We start from the raw sequence: 23,694 nt of genomic DNA, 5'->3' as shown, positions 1-23,694 counted from the left end.
GGTAATATATGTGTAGAGGATTAAGAGGCACAAACTATTAGGTATAAAATAAGCTATAAGAATACATTGTACAACACAGGGAATATAGCCAATGTTTTATAATAAGTATAAACGGAGCATAATGTTTAAAAATTGTGAATCGCTATACTGTACAGCAACTAAATTAAAAACAAAAAAACAACAAACAAATCCCACCTAACGACAGCAAACTATTGGGTGTAAGACAGGCTCAAGTATGTACTGTACAACATGGGGAATACAGTCAATATTCTGTAGTAACTGTAAGGGGATAGTAACCTTTAAAAATTGTATAAAAATTTTAAAAAAATAATTAAATGAGAAAAGTTATAGGACTTTGAAGATGACCATTATATGATTCAGGCACAAACAAAATAATCAAAAAAATAATAAAGCCCTATACCTTCAGTTGTCTTCATTTCAGCTTCCAAATTAAGCTTTAAATAACAAAAACCACCTTACAAGTCATCTGTGACCCCTGTCCTGGAAGCATTACACAGAACTTTCCCTTCATCAAATATTTAAGTTTGTCACGGTTGTATACCTTACACTTTCTTGTACTGCTTTGTGTAACTAATATTCCAAATTCCTTAGAAGGAAAAGATGTTTTTTATATTGTATTTCTGTGCCCTATGATAGACTGTAGTACGGCTGCAAACAATAAAAATGTATAGAATATGCCATAATTTAAGAATGATTCAATAGTTAAATAGGATAAGATGCTTATGAATAAATCCATTAAATAAAGAAACAGGCAAACGATATGCCTCCAGTTTTTAAGGTAAGAAAATACATATTGCACATCCCATCTTTTATGCCCCTTTGCCACCTCAGACCTACTATGGCATTTCCTTGAGCACTTATATCTGGTTTAACTTTCTGTTTTAATATATTTATATGTGTCTTTTTAAAGAAAATATTCAGCACCTTGAAAAGAAACCCCATATCCTTTAGCTATCACACTCTAACCACTAATCTACTTCGTTGTTATAGATTTATCCGTTCTGGACATTTCATATGAATGAAATCATACAACATGTGGTCTTTTGTGTCTAGCTTCTTTCACCTGGCATGTTTTCAAGGCTCATGCATATTATAACATGTAACAGTACTTTGGTTCCTTTTTACTGCTGAATAATAATCTATTGTATGGAATGTACAACTGTTTACCCATGTTAGTGGATATTTGGGTTGACTTTTTGGTTTTGAATAATGCTGCCAAGAATATCCAATCCATGTACAAGTTTTTGTGCAGACATGTTTTTGTTTCTCTTGGGCATATCACTGGGAGCAAAACTGCTGTCAAAAAACTCTCCCTGTTTAATTTCTTTAGGAATTGCCAAACTGTTTTCCAATGCAGTTGCACAAGTCTACATTCTTTCTAAGACTGAGCTGTAACAGTTTTTTATATACTCTAGATACAAGTCCATTATTGGAAACATTATTTTTCTAGCACTCTGACAGTTGTCTTTATATTCTGAGTGTTCTTTGAAACAAAGTGTTTTTCTTTTTTTAATTTATTTTACTTAGTTATTTATGGCTGTGTTGGGTCTTCGTTGCTGCGTGCAGGCTTTCTCTGGTTGCGGGGAGCGGGGCCTACTCTTCGTTGCAGTGTGTGGGCTTCTCATTGCGGTGGCTTCTCTTGTTGCGGAGCATAGGCTCTAGGCACGCAGGCTTTGGTAGCCGTGGCACGTGGGCTCAGTAGTTGTGGCGCACAGGCTTAGTTGCTCCGTGGCATGTGGAATCTTCCCGGACCAGGGCTCGAACCCGTGTCCCCTGCACTAGCAGGCGGATTCTCAACCACTGCGCCACCAGGGAAGTCCTCCAAAAAAGTTTTTAGTTTTCATTATCCGCAACTTATCTATTTCTCTTTTGGTGCTTATGCTTTTTGTCATATCTAAGGAATCACTGCCAAATACAAGGTCATGAAAGTTAACTTACATATTTTCTTCTAATAGGATTTTACTTTTGGCTTGTAAGTCTTTTATCCATTTTGAGTTAATATTTATATACAATGTGAGCCTCCTAAGTGAATTTAATCAAGATTAAGAAAACAAACACTGTAGTAAAATGTGTAAACAAGATTGGAAGAAAATGATTTGCTGAGAAATTCAACAGCTTTAAATTTTGAGAGAACTAAGCCTCATCTGTGTCTGTGGTAAAAGATTTAAGGATTCTTAGCAATGCTAGGAGTCCTAACATTTGAAGGAGAATTATTTCCTTACTGTTTTAAAAAAGTACAATGACCCTTTACTTTTGCTTAATAGAAAATGAACAATGTCAACAAAATGTTACTGGGACTGACAGATACACACTACCATATATAAAATAGGTAAGTAATAAGAACCTACTGTACAGCACAAGGAACTCTAGTCACTACTCTGTAATGGCCTATATGGGGAAAGAATCTAAAAAAAGAGTGGATATGTGTATATGTATAACTGATTCACTTTGCTGTACACCCTGAAACTAACACAACATTGTAAATCAACTATACTCCAATAAAATTTTTAAAATAAAAGTAAAAAACAAAAAATTGGAAGAAAATGGAATTAAGCCCTTACTACTATCATATGAATTCCATGTTAAATGTGAAAAATATATTTTCTGAGGAGAAAGTTTCCAACACTGAATTTTCACTACAGCAGGTTAAAGACAGAATTACTACTCTAAGAATGACACAAATCAGAACTTGCATTGCCTCCAATTATTTTAACAATGAACCACTATGTATGGGGAAAAAATTATTTTCAGCACTAACATGTAGATATTTTAAATATAACTTACTATGATAAAATGAATTTAACGTGATAATGCAGTATACATTAGCCATTAAAACTTAGACGTTTACGGGGAAAAAACCCACACAAACAATTCAAATTATGATGTGAAATGCATATAGCAAACATAAAAACTGACCTCTGCTGAATTCCCACACTATTTTAAATACACTCTACACCATAAAACATTAAGTGAAAAGAAAAATGAACTTTAGGTTATTCTTCACAAATTGCCTTTAAAAAAACTTCACCACGGGTTTCCCTGGTGGCGCAGTGGTTGAGAGTCCACCTGCCAATGCAGGGGACACGGGTTCGTGCCCCGGTCCAGGAAGATCCCATATGCCGTGGAACGGCTGGGCCCGTGAGCCATGGCCGCTGAGCCTGCACATCCGGAGCCTGTGCTACGCAACCGGAGAGGCCCACGTACCGCAAAAAAAAAACCAGAAGACTTCACCACTGAAGTATGTAGCTATGTACTCGAAAACATTTCATGTTCACCGTCTATTGACAGTCTTGCAAACAAAGCTTAAAAAAATGAAAGCTTAGGAGAGGAGGAAGATAAGATGGCGGAAGAGTAAGATGCGGAGCCATCACCTTCCTCCCCACAGATACATCGGAAATACATCTAAACATGGAACAACTCCTACAGAACACCTACTGAACACCGGCGGAAGACCTCAGACCTCCCAAAAGGCAAGAAACTCCCCCACGTACCTGGGTAGGGAAAAAGAAAAAATAATAAACAGAGACAAAAGAATAGGGACAGGACTTGCACCAGTGGAGGGAGCTGTGAAGGTGGAAAGGTTTCCACACACCAGAAACCCCTTTGTGGGCGGAAACTGCGGGTGGCGGTGGGGGGGAGCTTCGGAGCCACGGAAAGCGCAGCAACAGGGGTGCAGAGGGCAAAGCAGAGAGATTCCTGCACAGAGGATCGGTGCCCACCAGCACTCACCAGCCCGAGAGGCTTCTCTGCTCACCGGCCAGGGCGGGAAGGGCTGGGAGCTGAGACTCAGGCTTCCATGGAGCTCAGGGAGAGTACTGGCAGTAAGAAAACAGCCTGAAGAGGTTAGTGCACCACTACCTGGGAGGGACTCAGGGAAAAAGTCTGGACCTGCCAAGAGACTTTTTCTTCCCTCTTTGTTTCCTGGTGCAAGAGGAGAGGGGAGGGGATTAAGAGCACTGCTTAAAGGAGCTCCAGAGACTAGCGCGAGCCGTGGCTAACAGCGCAGACCCCAGAGACGGGCATGAGACGCTAAGGCTGCTGCTGCCGCCACCAAGAAGCCTGTGTGAGAGCACAGGTCACTGTCCACAACCCCCTTCCCGGGAGCCTGTGCAGCCCGCCACTGCCAGGGTCCGGGGATCGAGGGACAACTTCCCTGGGAGAACGCACGGTGCGCCTCAAGCTGGTGCAACGTCACGCCGGCCTCTGGCACGCCCACACTCCGTACCCCTCACTCCCCCAGGCCCGAGTGAGCCAGAGCCCCCAAATCAGCGGATCCTTTAACCCTGTCCTGTCTGAGCGAAGAAGAGACGCCCTCCGGTAACCTACACGCGGAGGTGGGCCCAAATCCAAAGCTGAACTACGGGAGCTGTGCAAACAAAGAAGAGAAAGGGAAATCTCTCCCAGCAGCCTCAGGAACAGCGGATTAAAGCTCCACAATCAACTTGATGTACCCTGCATCTGTGGAATACATGAATAGACAACGAATCATCCCAAATTGAGGAGGTGGACTTTGAAAGCAAAATTTATTTTTTTTCCCCCTTTTCCTCTTTTTGTGAGTGTGTATGTGTATGCTTCTGTGTGAGGTTTTCTCTGTATAGCTTTGCTTTCACCATTTGTCCTAGGGGTCTATCTGTCTGTTTTTTTTTACTTAAAAAATTTTTTTCTTATTATTTTTTAATTTTAATGACTTTTTAATTTTACCTTATTTTATTTTAATTTCTTTTATCCTCTTTCTTTCTTTCTCCTTTTTCTCCCTTTTATTCAGAGCCGGGTGGATGAAAGGCTCTTGGTGCTGCAGCCAGGAGTCAGTGCTGTGCCTCTGAGGTAAGAGAGCCAACTTCAGGACACTGGTCCACAAGACACCTCCCAGCTCCACGTAAAATCAAACGGCAAAAATCTCCAAGAGATCTCCATCTCAACACCAACATCAGCTTCACTCAATGACCAGCAAGCTACAGTGCTGGACACCCTATGCCAAACAACTAGCAAGGCAGGAACACAGCCCCATCCATTAGCAGAGAGGTTGCCTAAAATCACAGTAAGTCCACAGACACCCCAAAACACACCACCAGACGTGGACCTGCCCACCAGAAAGACAAGATCCAGCCTCATCCACCAGAACACAGGCACTAGTCCCCTCCCCCAGGAAGCCTACACAACCCACTGAACCAACCTTAGCCACTGGAGACAGACACCAAAAACAACGGGAGCTACGAACCTGCAGCCTGCAAAAAGGAGACCCCAAACACAGTAAGATAAGCAAAATGAGAAGACAGAAAAACACATAGCAGATGAAGGAGCAAGATAAAACCCCATCAGACCTAACAAATGAAGAGGAAATAGGCAGTCTACCTGAAAAAGAATTCAGAATGATAGTAAAGATGATCCAAAATCTTGGAAACAGAATAGACAAAATGCAAGAAACATTTAACAAGGACCTAGAAGAACTAAAGATGAAACAAGCAACGATGAACAACACAATAAATGAAATTAAAAATACTCTAGAAGGGATCAACAGAAGAATAACTGAGGCAGAGGAATGGATAAGTGACCTGGAAGATAGAATAGTGGAAATAACTACTGCAGAGCAGAATAAAGAAAAAAGAATAACAAGAACTGCGGACAGTCTCAGAGACCTCTGGGACAACATTAAACACACCAACATTCGAATTATAGCGGTTCCAGAAGAAGAGAAAATGAAAGGGCCTGATAAAATATTTGAAGAGATTATAGTTGAAAACTTCCCTAATTTGGGAAAGGAAATAGTTAATCAAGTCCAGGAAGCAGAGTCCCATACAGGATAAATCCAAGGAGAAACAGGCCAAGATACATATTAATCAAACTGTCAAAAATTAAATACAAAGAAAACATATTAAAAGCACCAAGTGAAAACCAACAAATAACACACAAGGGAATCCCCATAAGGTTAACAGCTGATCTTTCAGCAGAAACTCTGCAAGCCAGAAGGGACTGGCAGGACATATTTAAAGTGATGAAGGAGAAAAACCTACAACCAAGATTACCCAGCAAGGATCTCATTCAGATTTGATGGAGAAATTAAAACCTTTACAGACAAGCAACAGCTGAGAGAGTTCAGCACCACCAAACCAGCTTTACAACAACTGCTAAAGGATCTTCTCTAGGCAAGAAACAAAACAGAAGGAAGACACCTACAATAACAAACCCAAAACAATTAAGAAAATGGGAACAGGAACATAAATATTGATAATTACCTTAAATGTAAATGGATTAAATGCTCTCACCAAAAGACACAGACTGGCTGAATGGATATAAAAACAAGACCCATACATATGCTGTCTACAAGAAACCCACTTCAGACCTAGAGACACAAACAGATGGAAAGTAAGGGGATGGAAAAAGATATTCCATGCAAATGGAAACCAAAAGAAAGCTGGAGTAGCAATTCTCATATCATTCAAAATAGACTTTAAAATAAAGAATGTTACAAGAGACAAGGAAGGACACTATATAATGATCAAGGGATCAATCCAAGAAGAAGATATAACAATTGTAAATATTTATGCACCCAACATAGGAGCACCTCAATATATAAGGCAAATACTAACAGCCATAAAAGGGGAAATCAACAGTAACACATTCATAGTAGGGGACTTTAACACCCCACTTTCACCAATGGACAGATCATCCAAAATGAAAATAAATAAGGAAACACAAGCTTTAAATGATACATTAAACAAGATGGACTTAATTGATATTTATAGGACATTCCATCCAAAAACAACAGAATACACATTCTTCTCAAGTGCTCATGGAACACTCTCCAGGACAGATCATATCTTGGGTCACAAATCAAGCCTTGGTAAATTTAAGAAAACTGAAATTGTATCAAGTATCTTTTCCGACCACAATGCTATGAAGCTAGATATCAATTACAGGAAAAGATCTGTAAAAAATACAAACACATGGAGGCTACACAATACACTACTTAATAATGAAGTGATCACTGAAGAAATAAAAGAGGAACCCAAAAAATACCTAAAAACAAATGACAATGGGGACACGATGACCCAAAACCTATGGGATGCAGCAAAAGCAGTTCTAAGAGGGAAGTTTATAGCAATACAATCCTACCTTAAGAAACAGGAAACATCTCGAATAAACAACCTAACCTTGCACCTAAAGCAATTAGAGAAAGAAGAACAAGAAAACCCCAAATTTAGCAGAAAGAGAGAAATCATAAAGATCAGATCAGAAATAAATGAAAAAGAAATGAAGGAAACAATAGCCAAAGATCAACAAAACTAAAAGATGGTTCTTTGAGAAGATAAACAAAATTGATAAACCATTAGCCACACTAATCAAGAAAAAAGGGAGAAGACTCAAATCAATAGAATTAGAAATGAAAAAGGAGAAGTAACAACTGACACTGCAGAAATACAAAAGATCATGAGAGACTACTACAAGCAACTCTATGCCAAAAAAAATGGACAACCTGGAAGAAATGGACAAATTCTTAGAAATGCACAACCTGCCAAGACTGAATCAGGAAGAAACAGAAAATATGAACAGACCATTCACAAGCACTGAAATTGAAACTGTGATTAAAAATCTTCCAACAAACAAAAGCCCAGGACCAGATGGCTTCACAGGCGAATTCTATCAAACATTTAGAGAAGAGCTAACACCTATCCTTCTCAAACTCTTCCAAAATATAGCAGAGAGAGAAACACGCCCAAACTCATTATACACGGCCACCATCACCCTGATACCAAAACCAGACAAAGATGTCACAAAGAAAGAAAACTACAAGACAGTATCACTGATGAACACAGATGCAAAAATCCTCAACAAAATACCAGCAAACAGAATCCAACAGCACATTAAGAGGATCATACACCCTGATCAAGTGGGGTTAATTCCAGGAATGCAAGGATTCTTCAATATAAGCAAATCAGTCAATGTGATACACCATATTAACAAATTGAAGGAGAAAAACCACATGGTCATCTCAACAGATGCAAATGAAAGCTTTTGACAAAATTCAACACCCATTTATGATAAAGACCCTCCAGGAAGTAGGTATAGAGGGAACTTTCCTCAACATAATAAAGGCCATATATGACAAACCCACAGCCAACATCATCCTCAATGGTGAAAAACTGAAACCATTTCTACTAAGATCAGGAACAAGACAAGGTTGCCCACTCTCACCACTCTTCTTCAACATAGTTTTGGATGTTTTAGCCACAGCAATCAGAGAAGAAAAAGAAGTAAAAGGAATCCAAATTAGAAAAGAAGAAGCAAAGCTGTCACTGTTAGTAGATGACATGATACTATACATAGAGAATCCTAAAGATGCTACCAGAAAACTACTAGAGCTAATCAATGAATTTGGTAAAGTAGCAGGATACAAAAGTAATGCACAGAAATCTCTGGCATTCCTATACACTAATGATGAAAAATCTGAAAGTGAAATCAAGAAAACACTCCCATTTACTATTGCAACAAAAAGAATAAAATATCTCGGAATAAACCTACCTAAGGAAACAAAAGACCTGTATGCAGAAAATTATAAGACACTGATGAAAGAAATTAAAGATGATACGAAGAGATGGAGAGATATACCATGTTCTTGGATTGGAAGAATCAACATTGTGAAAATGACTCTACTACCCAAAGCAATCTACAAATTCTATGCAGTCCCTATCAGACTACCACTGGCATTTTTCACAGAATAGAACAAAAAATTTCACAATTTGTATGGAAACACAAAAGACCCCGAGTAGCCAAAGCAATCTTGAGAACAAAAAAACGGAGCTGGAGGAATCAGGCTCCCTGACTTCAGACTATACTACAAAGCTACAGTAATCAAGGCAGTATGGTATGCGCACATAAACAGAAATATAGATCAATGGAACAGGGTAGAAAGCCCAGAGATAAACCCAGGCACATATGGTCACCTTATCTTTGATAAAGGAAGCAGGAATGTACAGTGGAGAAAGGACAGCCTCTTCAATAAGTGGTGCTGGGAAAACTGGACAGCTACATGTAAAAGTACGAGCTTAGATCACTCCCTAACACCATACACAAAAATAAGCTCAAAATGGATTAAAGACCTAAATGTAAGGCCAGAAACTATCAAACTCTTAGAGGAAAACATAGGCAGAACACTGTATGACATAAATCACAGCAAGATCCTTTCTGACCCACCTCCTAGAGAAATGGAAATAAAAACAAAAATAAACAAATGGGACCTAATGAAACTTCAAAGCTTTTGCACAGCAAAGGAAACCATAAACAAGACAAAAAGACAACCCTCAGAATGGGAGAAAATATTTGCAAATGAAGCAACTGACAAAGGATTAATCTCCAAAATTTACAAGCTGCTCAATAACAAAAAAATCAAACAACCCAATCCAAAAATAGGCAGAGGACCTAAATAGACATTTCTCCAAAGAAGATATACAGAGTGCCAACAAACACATGAAAGAATGCTCAACATCATTAATCATTAGAGAAATGCAAATCAAAACTACAATGAGATATCATCTCACACCAGTCAGAATGGCCATCATCAAAAAATCTAGAAACAATAAATTCTGGAGAGGGTGTGGAGAAAAGGGAACACTCTTGCACTGCTGGTGGGAATGTGAATTGCTTCAGCCACTATGGAGAACAGTATGGAGGTTCCTTAAAAAACTACAAACAGAACTACCACATGACCCAGAAATCCCACTACTGGGCATATACCCTGAGAAAACCAAAATTCAAAAAGAGTCATGTACCAAAATGTTCATTGTAGCTCTATTTACAATAGCCCGGAGATGGAAACAACCTAAGTGCCCATCATCGGATGAATGGATAAAGAAGATGTGGCACATATATACAATGGAATATTACTCAGCCATAAAAGAAACGAAGTTGAACTATTTGTAATGAGGTGGATGGACCTAGAGTCCGTCATACAGAGTGAAGTTAAGTCAGAAAGAGAAAGACAAATACCGTATGCTAATACATATATATGGAATTTAAGAAAAAAAAATGTCATGAAGAACCTAGGGGTAAGACAGGAATAAAGACACAGACCTACTAGAGAATGGACTTGAGGATATGCGGAGGGGGAAGGGTAAGCTGTGACAAAGTGAGAGAGTGGCATGGACATATATACACCACCAAACGTAAGGTAGATAGCTAGTGGGAAGCAGCCGCATAGCACAGGGAGATCAGCTCGGTGCTTTGTGACCACCTAGAGGGGTGGGATAGGGAGGGTGGGAGGGAAGAGATATGGGGACATATGTATATGTATAACTGATTCACTTTGTTATAAAGCAGAAACTAACACACCATTGTAAAGCAATTATACTCCAATAAAGATGTAAAAAAATAAAAATAAAAAATGAACGCTTAAAAAAATGCCGAGAATTCATAATGCCACCCTACCTGCTTGCACTTCTGGAACGTCTGGCTGTGCTGTAACTTTTTGGTGGTGTTTTGGAACGCTTCTTTTCTTTGTCTTCTTTCTTTTTGTCTCTAATAAATGAAAACAATTTATGAATGTATTGGAAGGTTCAACTAATATATATTTCTATCAAACTACAAATAAAAACAGATGTACAGTGAAATCTAATGTTATTCTTTAATGTTATTATACAAACTTACAAACTTTTATTATACAAACTTAATGTTATTATACAAACTTACAAACTTAAAAATAATAGTAACTCAAGCGGCGTATTTGTGGTAAACAAATTTTAAAAATCCTATTTTCCTGGTATTCCACATAAAACGTCTCTCCAAGAGCAAAGCAGAGTATGTGGCAAGAAAACAAGGATGTTTCTCTACCTGAAACCATGGCCCCCGAGTCCAGTCAAATCTATCAGAATTCAATACTCAAGAGTCACCTCTCAATAAATCTCTTCCGACATCCCTAACAATGTCCCTTCCTTTGTAATTACATTCACCTCTCTCCTAGTATAAAGAAAGTTCCTTGAGGGAAGGAATGCCTAATTGCTTTGTATAAGAGATGTTTCATTAAGTAAGCTTGTTTGTTTGACTGACTGAACTAAAAGATGACTAACTGTAAAACATGAGTAAAAGCCTCGTTAGAGGCTGAACACTCAGTAAAGCTATCCCAGAACCTCTGTCCCCACTTGAGTTATATGCTTACCAAGAATAAATTTTGTTGCCCCCTCCCTGTGATCCTTACTATTTTAATTACATAATTAAATATATAAATGGGTAAAGTAGTATAAAATATAGGGCTGCTTCTAGAAAATTAAGGCAAATATTTTAGAAAGAGATAAAGGACATTTGTTAAAAATTAAGTGTTGTGAAATTGTATTGTGTGACAACTAAAAATGGGGGGAAAAATCAAGATATTTCCAAGTAACAGAGTTCTCAACACTTTTAAAGGTGGTTTAAATGAAAAGAAAGTGATTTGGTATGTATTATTCAAGACTAGGCCTAATTTCAAACAGTGTGGCCCTATATGAAAAAACAAATTATTGAATGCATGTTTAAGTTGAAATACAATGTTAAGGTGGGGATGTCTGTTTTTTAATGAATCCTCACTTTAATTCTCTACTGGTCCCCAAACCATGGGATAAGCCTGTTAAGTATGGTTCAGTCTCTGGAATATAGCAATACTGAATTCATATTTACAAAGGTGCTCACAATGAGGTATATAAAGATGAATTAGGAAGGCATGATTGTCTGCCATAAACTCTTTGGCATACCAAGAGATGTGGCTGGTAACACTACATCCTTAGTAATGGTTGAATAGAAAAGAGGAAATGAAAAAAGGCAGTAGAAACAGCTAAGAATTTTTACTACAAAGAAATTTTATCTAGGCCTTCAGCTGTAAATAGAAATCTCAAGTTTATGAAGGAGCACAAGAAAACAATGTCAGCCTCCTCCAACAGTTTCTTCCCATCTCCTATCATAACCTCTTGTCATTAAAGCAGCAATATTTGGGGGTGTTGGGAACTCTAAAATTTGTCTTCCCACTCAGTGTTTGTTAATAGTTTTTTACTGTACCTGTTTTTTGATGTGCTCCTTGACCTTCTACCCCTCTCTCTGGAATGAGATCTTCTCCGTCTTGGACTTTTGGATCGTCGTCTACTCCTTGACTTAGAATGTGATCGCCTTCTTGATCTGCTTCTTGACCGCCTTATAATGTAAAAGGAAGCAAACACATGTATGTAAATGGAAAAAGACTAGCTCTGTTTCTGACTATTTCATATAAGCATCAGACAAAAGATTCAGACATGTGGACTAGCCATCAGTGAGGGTAATTTCCTGCCATTATTTATTTACTCTACACAACAACATCTTTGATATCCTAGAAATTAGTAAATACCTTTTAACCCCTGGAATTCCTCACCTTTTAATCTTTTGCTCAACCTGTCAAACCAATCCTACTTTGCCCATTGAAACTACAACTCCAAACTTAAAAGTACTGCTAGAGAATGAAGAAAAACAAAAAATATCTGACTCATTTGCATCATTTCACAATTACATAGCATTTTTGCAAGTACACCTTATTTGATTCCTCACTATTGCAAGTTAAACCCATTTACTACTTATTGAATACTTATTTATGCCCACTACATGCTTTACAAATACTAAGTCACTTACCCTCATAATAAACCTAATAAAGTATGTACCATTATTATTCCCATTTTAAAAATGGAAACCATATAGGGTGTTGCCTTCTATGATTTCCAGTTGTTGTTCTCTGAAATATATTCCACTTCTTCGATTTGCAGTTTAAGAGAAATCCAAGTAATGCAAGCATGATACAGATATATACAACTCAGTACAAACTGCCTTTTCTACTCTTAAGTGTCCTCAACATTACATCATCATCTCTTTCCTGCCACGTAAGAGATGTTTCTCCCTGTGCCTACTGCATACCACCCTGCTCCCCATACTTTCTCTAAAAGGTTAAGTGCAATTAACCTTTTGATGTTCTTTGATCCTCCTTCCTATTTTATTCCTTTCTATTTTAAGAATAATTGAAAATAAATTGCAGTTCTTTGCTTAGACTTGGTCATTTAATTTCTAGTGGACCATTCAACCTCTTTTCATGGAAAACTTCAAATACAATTTAAACTTTTTGCTTTTACTTTTTCAAAGTGCCAAAGGACGGACATTTTCGTAATGTAGAAGATATGTGTTCAAATCTCATTTATAAGCCAGTTAACTGAGAGCATTCATTATTTAACCTCTTTGAGCCTATTATTTCAGCAAAGAAAAACAGCACCTCCATCACAGAATAGTTGAAATTATAAAGCCCAGCTCAGTGCCTTACTGTAGACACATATATTATATACTGACTCCCTCTTCTCTTACTAATGTGCTAACATAGTACTGCCATCATTCTCTAGAGCAGCTGTTTCAAAACCCATCAGTAGCAGTGTCTCATCGAATTCAATAACTTTATATTTTGCTCATTTCTTACTTTTGACCATATTTGAAACTATCTACTAAAGCAATCCCTCTCAATAACATGTCTATATCCTAGGAAATTTTCATGTAATGCTTACCTACCTTTTTCTAAGCTCCATAAGGACAAGTGGTATATTATGTCTATACCACTGTACCCTTGAGCAACGACTACAGTGTCTGACTAGTAAACGGTACTACTAATATATTTTGAGTGAAATATTGACCCTATAAAATATCAGAACCATCACTTTCTTATTAAGAATTTTTTAAAATTCTGGAAAACCAAAATTGATGCTATTAGAATTAAGTATTATTCATATTTTGAGAATTCTGGCTTTAATAAAAATTTAAGTCAACAATCATCTTAGCAAAACCGTTACACATTTATCCTACCTCTAATGTATATAGAAAAAAACATAGTTGCAGGAAAAAATCGTAAGTACATTGTTGTAGGTTTCCTTCTAAACAAAGTGATTAATAATATAAAATAGTGCTCGCTTCGGCAGCACATATACTAAAATTGGAACGATAAAGATTAGCATGGCCCCTGCGCAAGGATGACACGCAAATTCGTGAAGCGTTCCTTATTTTTTCTTACTTTTCATGGAAAAAAGAAGTCACTTACAAAAGAAAAAAAATTGTTGTATTATTAGTTGAAACTTAACTAAGTCTGTGTAAAGGTAGAACTGAGTTGTTCAATACAGTAGCCACTAGTCACATATGACTATTTAAATCTAACTTTTAATAATTAAAAAATATATATAAAATAGTTTAAAAAGTCTAATAAGCAGAGGTATTACATCAATCAATTTATTATAAGGTGCTGAAGCAGTTATTTTTCAACAGCATTGCACTGCAGAGCCACTTCAACACAGTTTACATAAGCTTTTAAAAATTAGAAAAATAAAAATTATCGTATTATGTATCTAAATACGTAAAAAGCTTATTGAACGTAATGGTCATTTTATATACCAAGATGCTAAAAATACAACAACTCATAATCTTTATCTTTCTGTTATGAGGCATTACTACAAGTGTTCAAAAGCACTTTGTTCAGGGAAATAAATGTTTCACTGTTATTTCCCATTGGTCATGATTAAAATTAGTATTTGAAAGCCTTAGCATGTCCCTGTTATGTACAAAGGAAAAAGATATAGGTTCTCCTTTTTAAGTCTTTTTAAGTGTTAAACTAAGCTATGAGAGCACCAGTTCTGGAAGGTTAGGATTCTAAGTACAGGCACAGCTCAGAGATACTATGAGTTTGTTCCCAGATCACTGCAATAAACTTAGTATCACAAAAAAGTGAGTCACAATGAATTTCTGGTTTCCCAGTGCATATGAAAGTTATGTTTATACTATACTGTAGTCTGTGAAGTGTGCAATAGCATTATGTCTAAAAAACAGTGTACGTAATTTAATTAAAAACATGGCTAAAGACTGCTAAACATTACCTGAGCTTTCAGTGAGCCGTAATCTTTTTGCAATAGTAACAACATCAAAGATCACTAATCACAGATCACCATAACAAATATAATAATGAGGTTAGCTATTCTGGAGTGGCAATTGACAAGTGTAGAAAGATTAAACCAAGATGAATAGTAAAGATCCTTGAACACCATTCTAAGGTTTTATGTGTCAACTTATTAAGACAATAAGGAGCTTCTAAAGGTTTCATAGAGCTGTGACATGTTCTAGATTTGGTTTTTGAAAGACATCTTTAAGAATGAGATGGGCTGGGTGACAGACACACCAGACAAAACTACCCTGTAACATTCTGCTACAGACTGAATGTTTGTGTCCTCCCAAAATTCTTATGCAAAACCGAATACCCAATGTTATGACATTATGAGGTAGCGGCCTTTGGGAGGTGACTACGTTATGAAGGTGCAGCTTTCATCAGTAGGATTAATGCCCATATGAAAGAAGTCTCAGAAGACCCCTTGGTCCATTCCCCTATGTGAGGACACAGTGAAGAGACAGCAAACTATAAATGAGGAAGCAGGTCCTCACCAGACACCAAATTTGCTGACACCTTGATCTTGAACTTCCCAGCTTCCAACACTGTGAGAAGTAAATTTCTATTGTTTATAAGCCACCCAGTCTATGGTATTGTTATAGCAGCCGAATGGACTAAGACACAGTCTAAGAAATGACTGAACAATGTTATGGGGTCCATCAATTTTTTTTTCCCCAAAATAATAACAAGATATTTTTTGCCTTTTCCACTGTGACATTTGCACTAATAGTGCAAAAGCAATGGTGGTGTACAAGTGCTGGCATCTCCTTATTACAAATCAAGGTAGTGGCAACTGAACCTCCCTATTATCTACTGTATTCTTCACTGGCATTTGTAGTATGCACTTGCAGTAAAAAGAAAGAAAAAAAAAGAAACCCTGCCTAAGGATGTCTTTGATAAAGCCAGTAAAAACTACTAAATTTATTAAATCTAGTCCCTTGAGTAATATTAGAGTAATATTATTGACTAGTAATATTAAATCTAGTCCCTTCAGCAATATTCTGTGCAACAAAATGGGCAGTATGCATAAATCACTTCTGATACTTTATAGTTCAATGACTGTGTCAAGGAAGACACCTGTGTGATTGAGTGTGAGCTCACCTAATTGCTTTTGCCATGAAACATCATCTTTACCTGAAAGAACAAGTGACAAACCATGGTTGTTCAGACTTGGGTATTTGGTAGAACACTTTCATGGAAAATGAGTAAGGTTTATCATTTCAAGGAAAACAAATTTGTTGCCAATAATAAAATTTGAGCTTTCAAGAGAAAATTAAATTTTGGAAAACCTGAACACACCATTGTGAACCTGACAGCTTCCTAACACTTTAAAAGGGTTTACCGATGAGATGTGTGGCGATACTACCAAGTCATTTTTTGATCTTGTGTAACAAAATGTGTCAACATTTGAAAACTTGCATAATGCAATAAATCAATCATTTTCCAAACCACCAATGCATAACTGTACAAAAGCATGCCTGGGAAAAAGATCCATCAAGGTGTAAGAAAGATCAACAGATTTTAAAGTAGCAAAATATAAAAGGTTCACTATTATGGTTTCAGATTCCATATTACTACTACCTTTTAAGAAAGTACTCTTGTTAAGTCTGGTATTATATCAAAGAATACTATTCCCAATTACCTGAAAAGACTATAAAATTACTTTTCCCTCTTCTCACTATATATTTGTGTAAGATTTTCTACATATATTAACTAAAATATATTGCAATAAGTTGAATGCAGAATCCTGTACACGTCTTCTAGTAAGCCAAAGGTTAAAGAGATTTGCAAAGGTTTAAAACAAAGCGATTCTTTTAATTTTTCTGGAAAAGTTTTGTTTCAAAGCTAAGTTAATATAAATGGCTTTACTACTGTTATTTCAGATGATGGTTTCAAATTTTATTACGGCCAACACTGATAGATATAACCCACATAAACAAAAGCTCATCGGAGTACTCAAATTTTCTACAAGTATAGAGATCTTAATACCAGCAAGTTTGAGAGCCACTGGGCTAGAGAGACCCTTACAAACTTATACAGGAATGTCATGTGAAAAAAAAAATACACTGGTCCTTTTAAATTGCCTAGTCTTACTCTAGGTAGGATAAAGAATAATTGGTACTATCATGTGGTTTGTCCAATAGTACAAAGAACAATCTCATAAAAGGTAACAAGTTGTCATCTGCAAATATTCAAGCTTTAGATGGTAATCTGCAGGCTGCAATGATGACATTCCATGTTCAAACTCTCAGGAGTCCAGTGAAAAGTCAGAACTAGAATTCAAGTTAAAAGTTTCAAGTCCAGTGTTCTTTCCATAGTACTAATTCATTTCAGTGCTCAAATCCCAGTGGCTTCCTCCTAAGCCTGGATTTTTGGGGGTTTTAAAGTATCAATCATCCATGTCTTTTCTCCATTTATATATGTGTGAACACTTATTCTCATACTCTGCTAATAGCAGTAGTTACCAAAACCACTTTAAGCAGGAGCTAATTAGGTTAAGAGATAAGCAGATGTGATAGAGAAATTATCTTTGTCTAAGCTACAACTTACTACCAAAAAGCAATCAATCTAATAACCTGTGCCTAGAAGATGAGGGAGTCCTCCTCCTCCTAGAACGTGATCTTGATCTCGAGTGCCTTCGTTTTTCTTCCTTCTTATCTGGATTTAAAAGAAAAGGAATTTGGCTTTAGACATCGTCAAGCAGGAAGATTATTCCCATTCAGGAGTTATTCTTAGAATTTATTACCTTAATTTTCAGCTTTAATACAAAATTCTTAAATTCAGGCAGCTAAAGGTTCCTTTGACTATTTCATTTGCCAGACTTAGGAGGCTGTCAAGTGTCATCCATAAAACAATCTATGAAAATCATTACCTTTCTCATTCTTTACCCTTTAGAGATTTCTAAATCATGAGTCCCTTTTTCCATTCCTAGGTTCTACTTCCCCAAATATAGCTACCATTCACCCAGATTAAAACTCTAATCTTTACATGTTTATGTATTAATAGCATCTCCCCAACCAGTACTTAAGTGTAAAATATGTTTAAAAAATACGTTTACAATAAAAATATAAACATTTAAAATTGTTGGTCCAGCAAAATGTTCCTTCTTTCATTCATCACTTAGCTCCATGCTCCTTTCCTAAGAAGTGTCTCATTCATTAACTCTCTTCACTATACTGCTGGGACAGAACTGGATTTTACTAATCTAGCTCTTTTTTTAATCTGTCTGTCCTTCTTCTTCCTCACTCATTTTCAACTGTGTAAGTGCAGAGAGCAGAGCTAGAAACATCTGTCATCATTTCCTAGTTTTAAAATAACACATAAACTCCTTAACTTACTCCTTTAACTTAGGACATAATGAAAGAGAAATCCAGCCATTGCATTCTTCGTATATGGACTATCAAAGTGAGACTGAGTTCCTCTTTTACGTTTAGATCATTTCATTAATAGGATTCAATTTATTGTGAATGTCATTATTAATAAATTAACAAAAATCTTGGGGCAAAAAAAAATTCATAAAGAAACCAATTTTAGTCATTTCAGTTATGAGTTTTCAATGAAAACAGAAATGGTGTTCTGGCTTTGGAGTCGTACAGGTCCAGTTGTCTATCAAAATTTCCTACTGCTTGCCATGTGACCTTGGGCTAATTGTTTAATAATTTGTTGATTAAATGAGATAATACACATAAAGCATCTGGTATTAATTTATCCATTATACTTAACAATTATTTGCCTAATACTATATATAATAAAAACCATCCCATTTATTAAGAAATAGTGAAAAAATAAATAAAACATTGTTTTTAATGGGGAAAAAAAAATCAGGACCAAAGATCAAAATACATGCAGGAAGCCGGGCTTCCCTGGTGGCGCAGTGGTTGAGAGTCCGCCTGCCGATGCAGGGGACACAGGTTCGTGCCCCGGTCCGGGAAGATCCCACATGCCGCGGAGCGGCTGGGCCCGTGAGCCATGGCCGCTGAGCCTGCGCGTCCGGAGCCTGTGCTCCGCAACGGGAGAGGCCACAACAGTGAGAGGCCCGCGTACCGCAAAAAAAAAAAAAAAAAAAAAAAAAAAAAAAAAAAAATACATGCAGGAAAACAATGGGACAACCATTCATTTCATCTCAAAAAGACAATCTGCAAAGAATAATACATTTGCTTTTCTTTAAACAAATGGCATAAACAGAAGATCTTTAGTAGGTTTTCTTGGTCAAATAAAAGACTGAAATCAATTAGGCTACCCCAACTTATGCAAACATAAATGATTAAAAAACCACCAAAAAAAAAAACTCATAAATTAAAAACCACCAAAATATCACACGAAGCATTAGGTAATCCTAGGCACTAATGTTTCCGAATGAGGAATTCTTTGTTTAGCGAGTGGGAGGTGCTTGCACACTGTAGGATGTTTAGTATACCCCTGGCCCTCTGCCTACCGGATGCAGCTGGTACCAGCATGACAACTAAGTGTCTCCAGGTATTTCCAAATATGCCTGGGTAACAACTCTTACCCATACCACCCACCCACTCCCAAATGAGAATCACTGCACTAAATGATCTTTTATCAAAATATGAGAAATAAAATTTAAAAAATGACTGAAGTATTATTCAACTAATTTCCAAACATAATTGCATAAACCTATTTTACCTGGTTCTATAGCAGCAGAAATTAGGGACTGTGCTTCTCGTACTCTCTTCATGGCTTCCTCTATTTCTTTACTAGAGGTATCTGATTTCAGACTTGGTGAAACAAGACCAGCAGCTACATGATTCAACCTGGAACAGAACCAAGAATTGCATCTGAAATATTTAAAAATGTACAACAGCATTTCAAATAAACACATGTTCCTATCTTCATTTTAGTAAGATACTCCTTGAAAAAAAGGGGGGGGAACTCCACAATTTTGATAAAATTATATGTAATATATATATATAGTATAGTAAGCTTTGGATATTTACAATGGCACCTGCATTTTAAAAGACTCAGAGATATGTGGAATAAGAAAAAAAATCTATTTAATTTTGCTCAACATCCATGAACTTTCTATACACATTTTGGCAAATGTTAGTACATGGGAATATGCTGATGCTAAAGATTTTTGATTAACAGAATCTTCCTTAATATGATTTAAAAACTTTCTAAATCATGATTTAAAAACTTTCTAAATCATAATTTTGTTGGGGAAGATAATTACTTTTAAGCTTGCAGATGGGGAGAAACTGAGGCAGAAGCCAATGGCACACCAAAATTACTTACGAAATTCCTGAATAGAAAGGCTAAAGATACACCTTAAGGGTTTATAAAAGTAAAAAAATACTGTAGACACCAAGTTGAGGCTGGTAGTTATTTGTGGGTAGAGTGGGAAATGTAAACAAGAATGAGTACACAGGGAGTTTTTAGAAACTGTATTAGTGTTTGGTTTTTTTTGCAGTAGGCGGGCCTCTCACTGTTGTGGCCTCTCCCATTGCGGAGCACAGGCTCCGGACACGCAGGCTCAGCGGCCATGGCTCATGGGCCCAGCCGCTCCGCGGCATGTGGGATCCTCCCAGACCGGGGCACGAACCAGTGTCCCCTGCATTGGCAGGCAGACTCTCAACCACTGCACCACCAGGGAAGCCCCTAAAAACTGTGTTAGTGATATTTTTATAAGCAGGGTGGTAGACACTTGGATTTTATCTGGTAATTTTTAAGAAAAAAATGCCACTAACTACTATAATCAAATGAGTCTGTCCTGCCTCCCCCACATGCTCTCCCACTTACTGACAGTGACTTTCACCAAGTTAAGAAGAAGAAGCATTAAGCTCAGATTTGATATACTAAGAAATTACCAATGAAAATATCTCATGAATTTGTGATATATCAAGTAGGAAATGTAAGTTACAGCATGAAGAAAACTTTTCAAAGTCCCTAAAAAGATGTTGACTATTATTATGTGACATGTATTACTCCTTTACTCTGGGCTAGTGTTTCCCTCACTTCTGTCTTCCTCTTATTCATCCCCTAGGGCAGTGGTCCCCAACCTTCCTGGCCCCAGGGACCAGTTCTGTGGAAGACAATTTTTCCATGGACGGACAGGGGTATGTGTGTGTGGGGGGATGGTCCAGGCGAGTGATGGGGAGCAGCAGATGAAGCTTCACTCGCTCACCTGCCACTCACCTCCTGCTGTGCGGCCCGGTTCCTAACAGGCTGCTGTGGACCGGTATGGGCCGCAGCCTGGGGGTTGGGGACCCTTGCCCTAGGGCTTAGCCTCTCTGATCTTTGAACTAAGTTCTCCTCCTTGTAATAAGTTCCCATAGCACCTCTGTACTTCCTTTAGTTGGATGCACATGCTTTACTATAGTTAAATAGTGTCTCCCTTTCTGAGTATAGTAGTAGTCAGTGTAATTTTTTAAATGAATCAACTAAAGACAACACTCAGCTCTTTACTTGTCATCCTGGTTTAACCTATTTACAATGATTTTCAAAGACCAATAATTATTCCAAAACAAAACCCTTTATAGATGGGCTTACCTCTGGATTTTTTCTCCTTGTTTCTAGAAAACAGGATTACATATTGCATGCTTTGAGAAAACTTTCTTTTAGCTATCAAAAATAAAATACCTCTTCTCTAGATATTAGTATATCTCTATCACCAATGGAAACAGAAGAAAAAAATCCTTACTTGGGATCAACAGTACTCATAAGTTTCAGCAACTGATCTGCTGCAAGAGACTGGAAAAACAAAAAAATAGCAATGAGAACACACAGAACAATAAATGATTACTATTTTAATTTTTTTAGTATGTTGAAATGTCCTAGAACAATCTGGCAAACCTACAGAAACTAACATATCCCAAGCACAACAATGACCAATAGAAATATAATGCCAGCCAAATATGTCATATTAAGTTTTCTAGTCACAACATTAAAAAAGTAAACAGGTGACATTAGTGACTGTAGTACTGGATACCCAGAGCTGCTTTATCAGGTAAATAATGAAATTATGAAGCTGAACAGTCCAGATTTTACAGAATAATGACCTCCTCCTTATTTTAAGACTTTCTAAGGGAAAGTAACATTTTAAGGAAACATGTAAAACAAAACTCAATGTGCTTAGTCAGTATAATAATCAAAAGAATTCCATAAAGGACTTCAGGAAAAAGTTTAGCCAAATCGCAATGAGGGAAAACAAAAATTTCCAAGTGAGTAGATGACAAGAGAATAAATTATGAACACACATTCCTATCATTTCATGACTTTATTTTGACTTCATAACATATTGATGTGGTGTTGGCTTCCTGTGAAACTCATCTACTTTGAACTTTATCAAATGAGAAATTCTTTGATGGGCAAGGGGCCAATAATGCAGTGACCTTTTAAATCTCTCATTAACAAGTTTACATAAGAAAAAATTACTACAATATATAAGTCAGTTAACTCCTGTTCTTGAAATGCAAAGTAACATTTAATGAAGTAATTTTTTTAATTACAAAAATGAGTTCAGAGTTGAAGGGTATTAAGTTATACCTGAGAGTTCAAGTTTGCTCCAGGAAGCCCAAGTGCAGCAAGGGCAGGATCAAGAGTAGGAGCTCCCAAAGCAGCCAATGGAACAGCGCCAATCTGTGAAATTTCAAATTTTATTTATTTAAAATCTTGTTTCTGTTTCTTATACTGTGGGGGTTGGGGGAGTGCGTCAATTTTTATTTCCTCTAAAGGCCAGATAATAACTAGTTTAAGTCTGTAGGCTGTGCGGACTCCAGTGCAACTACTTAACTATGCCGTTGTAGATCAAAAACAGTCAGAGACAATACATAAATAAGTGGCCATAATTGTGTTCCAATAAAAATTAACAGATAATGGGGGTCTGGCCCAAGAGCTATAGCTTGCCTACCCCTGCTATAACATGATGGCCTCATTTTTCACTCATCACAGCACATTTATCTCTAAAATCAGAATTTAGAAAAAATGCAAAGATTTTCACACATTCTTGTGCCATTTATAAATATTTACTGCTTCTTAGCTCCAAATCCATTGTTTGTTGTCCTACTGCGTGATACTGAAGGCAGCACCCTTATAAGCATTTCTCCTTTGACAGCTGGCACGATGTTAAGCTTTACTTTTAGGGGGAGCTGGAAATACCTTTAGGGGGAGCTGGAAGGGCACTGACTGTGGAAGGGATTCTTTATAGTTCTTTTGTCTCCTTTCTGATTCTTACTGCAGTGCCACATGGGACACTCAGTGGCCTTCACCTCAGTGAGTTTCAGTGCCATCCTCTTAGGCAGCTTCCTAGCAAGTTCCGTGGTACTCCAGAGAACTTTCTACTGTATCTAACTTTTTGAAGGAGGTCTGAATCTTAGCCTTGAGGGGGAAGATGCGCCCCCTCACCTACATGTGTTTCTTTCTTGTGTTTTCTTCCTTAGCTTAGAAGTAGAGGTTGCTTCCTATACCTGCGATTCTGGTACTCATTAGAGTTCCCTTAGTAATCTCCTGTTACTAATTAGTAATTCCTTATACTAAAACTTTTCTCCTTCGAATTACGGTATGGTTCTGTCTCCTGCCTGACATAATTCTGATTAGTCAGTTTAATGCACACAAACCAAGCAAAATCTTATAACTTTGGAGGCCGTTGACCTTCTCTACAAGCACTGTGCTGAAATTTCTCCTAGTTTCATTATTATTTAGTAAAAATAAGTTACCAAACTTCCTGCACTGTAACTGTTTACTGAGTTAAAACACTGTTAATACAG

General features: G+C 37.2%; 1 protein-coding gene and 1 non-coding gene across 12 annotated transcripts in view; one reads left to right on the top strand and one right to left on the bottom strand.

The window, feature by feature from the left end:
* The window catches only part of SRSF11 (serine and arginine rich splicing factor 11), a 53,678-nt gene that overhangs the window by 5,586 nt on the left and 24,398 nt on the right, over nt 1-23,694 (bottom strand). For all 11 annotated transcript variants that reach the window (XM_067726555.1, XM_067726551.1, XM_067726554.1 and 8 more), the window contains 6 exons: nt 22,475-22,567; nt 21,630-21,679; nt 19,616-19,743; nt 17,545-17,626; nt 12,040-12,171; nt 10,444-10,533 (listed from right to left, as the gene is read on the bottom strand). In XM_067726555.1, coding sequence (XP_067582656.1) covers nt 10,444-10,533; nt 12,040-12,171; nt 17,545-17,626; nt 19,616-19,743; nt 21,630-21,679; nt 22,475-22,567 — 575 coding nt within the window. The remainder of the gene's footprint in view (nt 1-10,443; nt 10,534-12,039; nt 12,172-17,544; nt 17,627-19,615; nt 19,744-21,629; nt 21,680-22,474; nt 22,568-23,694) is intronic.
* On the top strand, nt 13,943-14,044 carry LOC137220266 (U6 spliceosomal RNA). The gene has a single exon (XR_010941578.1). It is a non-coding gene; the product is annotated as a U6 spliceosomal RNA (small nuclear RNA).

The sequence above is a fragment of the Pseudorca crassidens genome, chromosome 2 (assembly GCF_039906515.1).
Source record: "Pseudorca crassidens isolate mPseCra1 chromosome 2, mPseCra1.hap1, whole genome shotgun sequence".
Lineage (NCBI taxonomy): Eukaryota > Metazoa > Chordata > Mammalia > Artiodactyla > Delphinidae > Pseudorca > Pseudorca crassidens.
The sequence above is the reverse complement of the archived record's forward strand: the minus strand, read 5'-3'. Positions and strand labels throughout refer to the sequence as shown.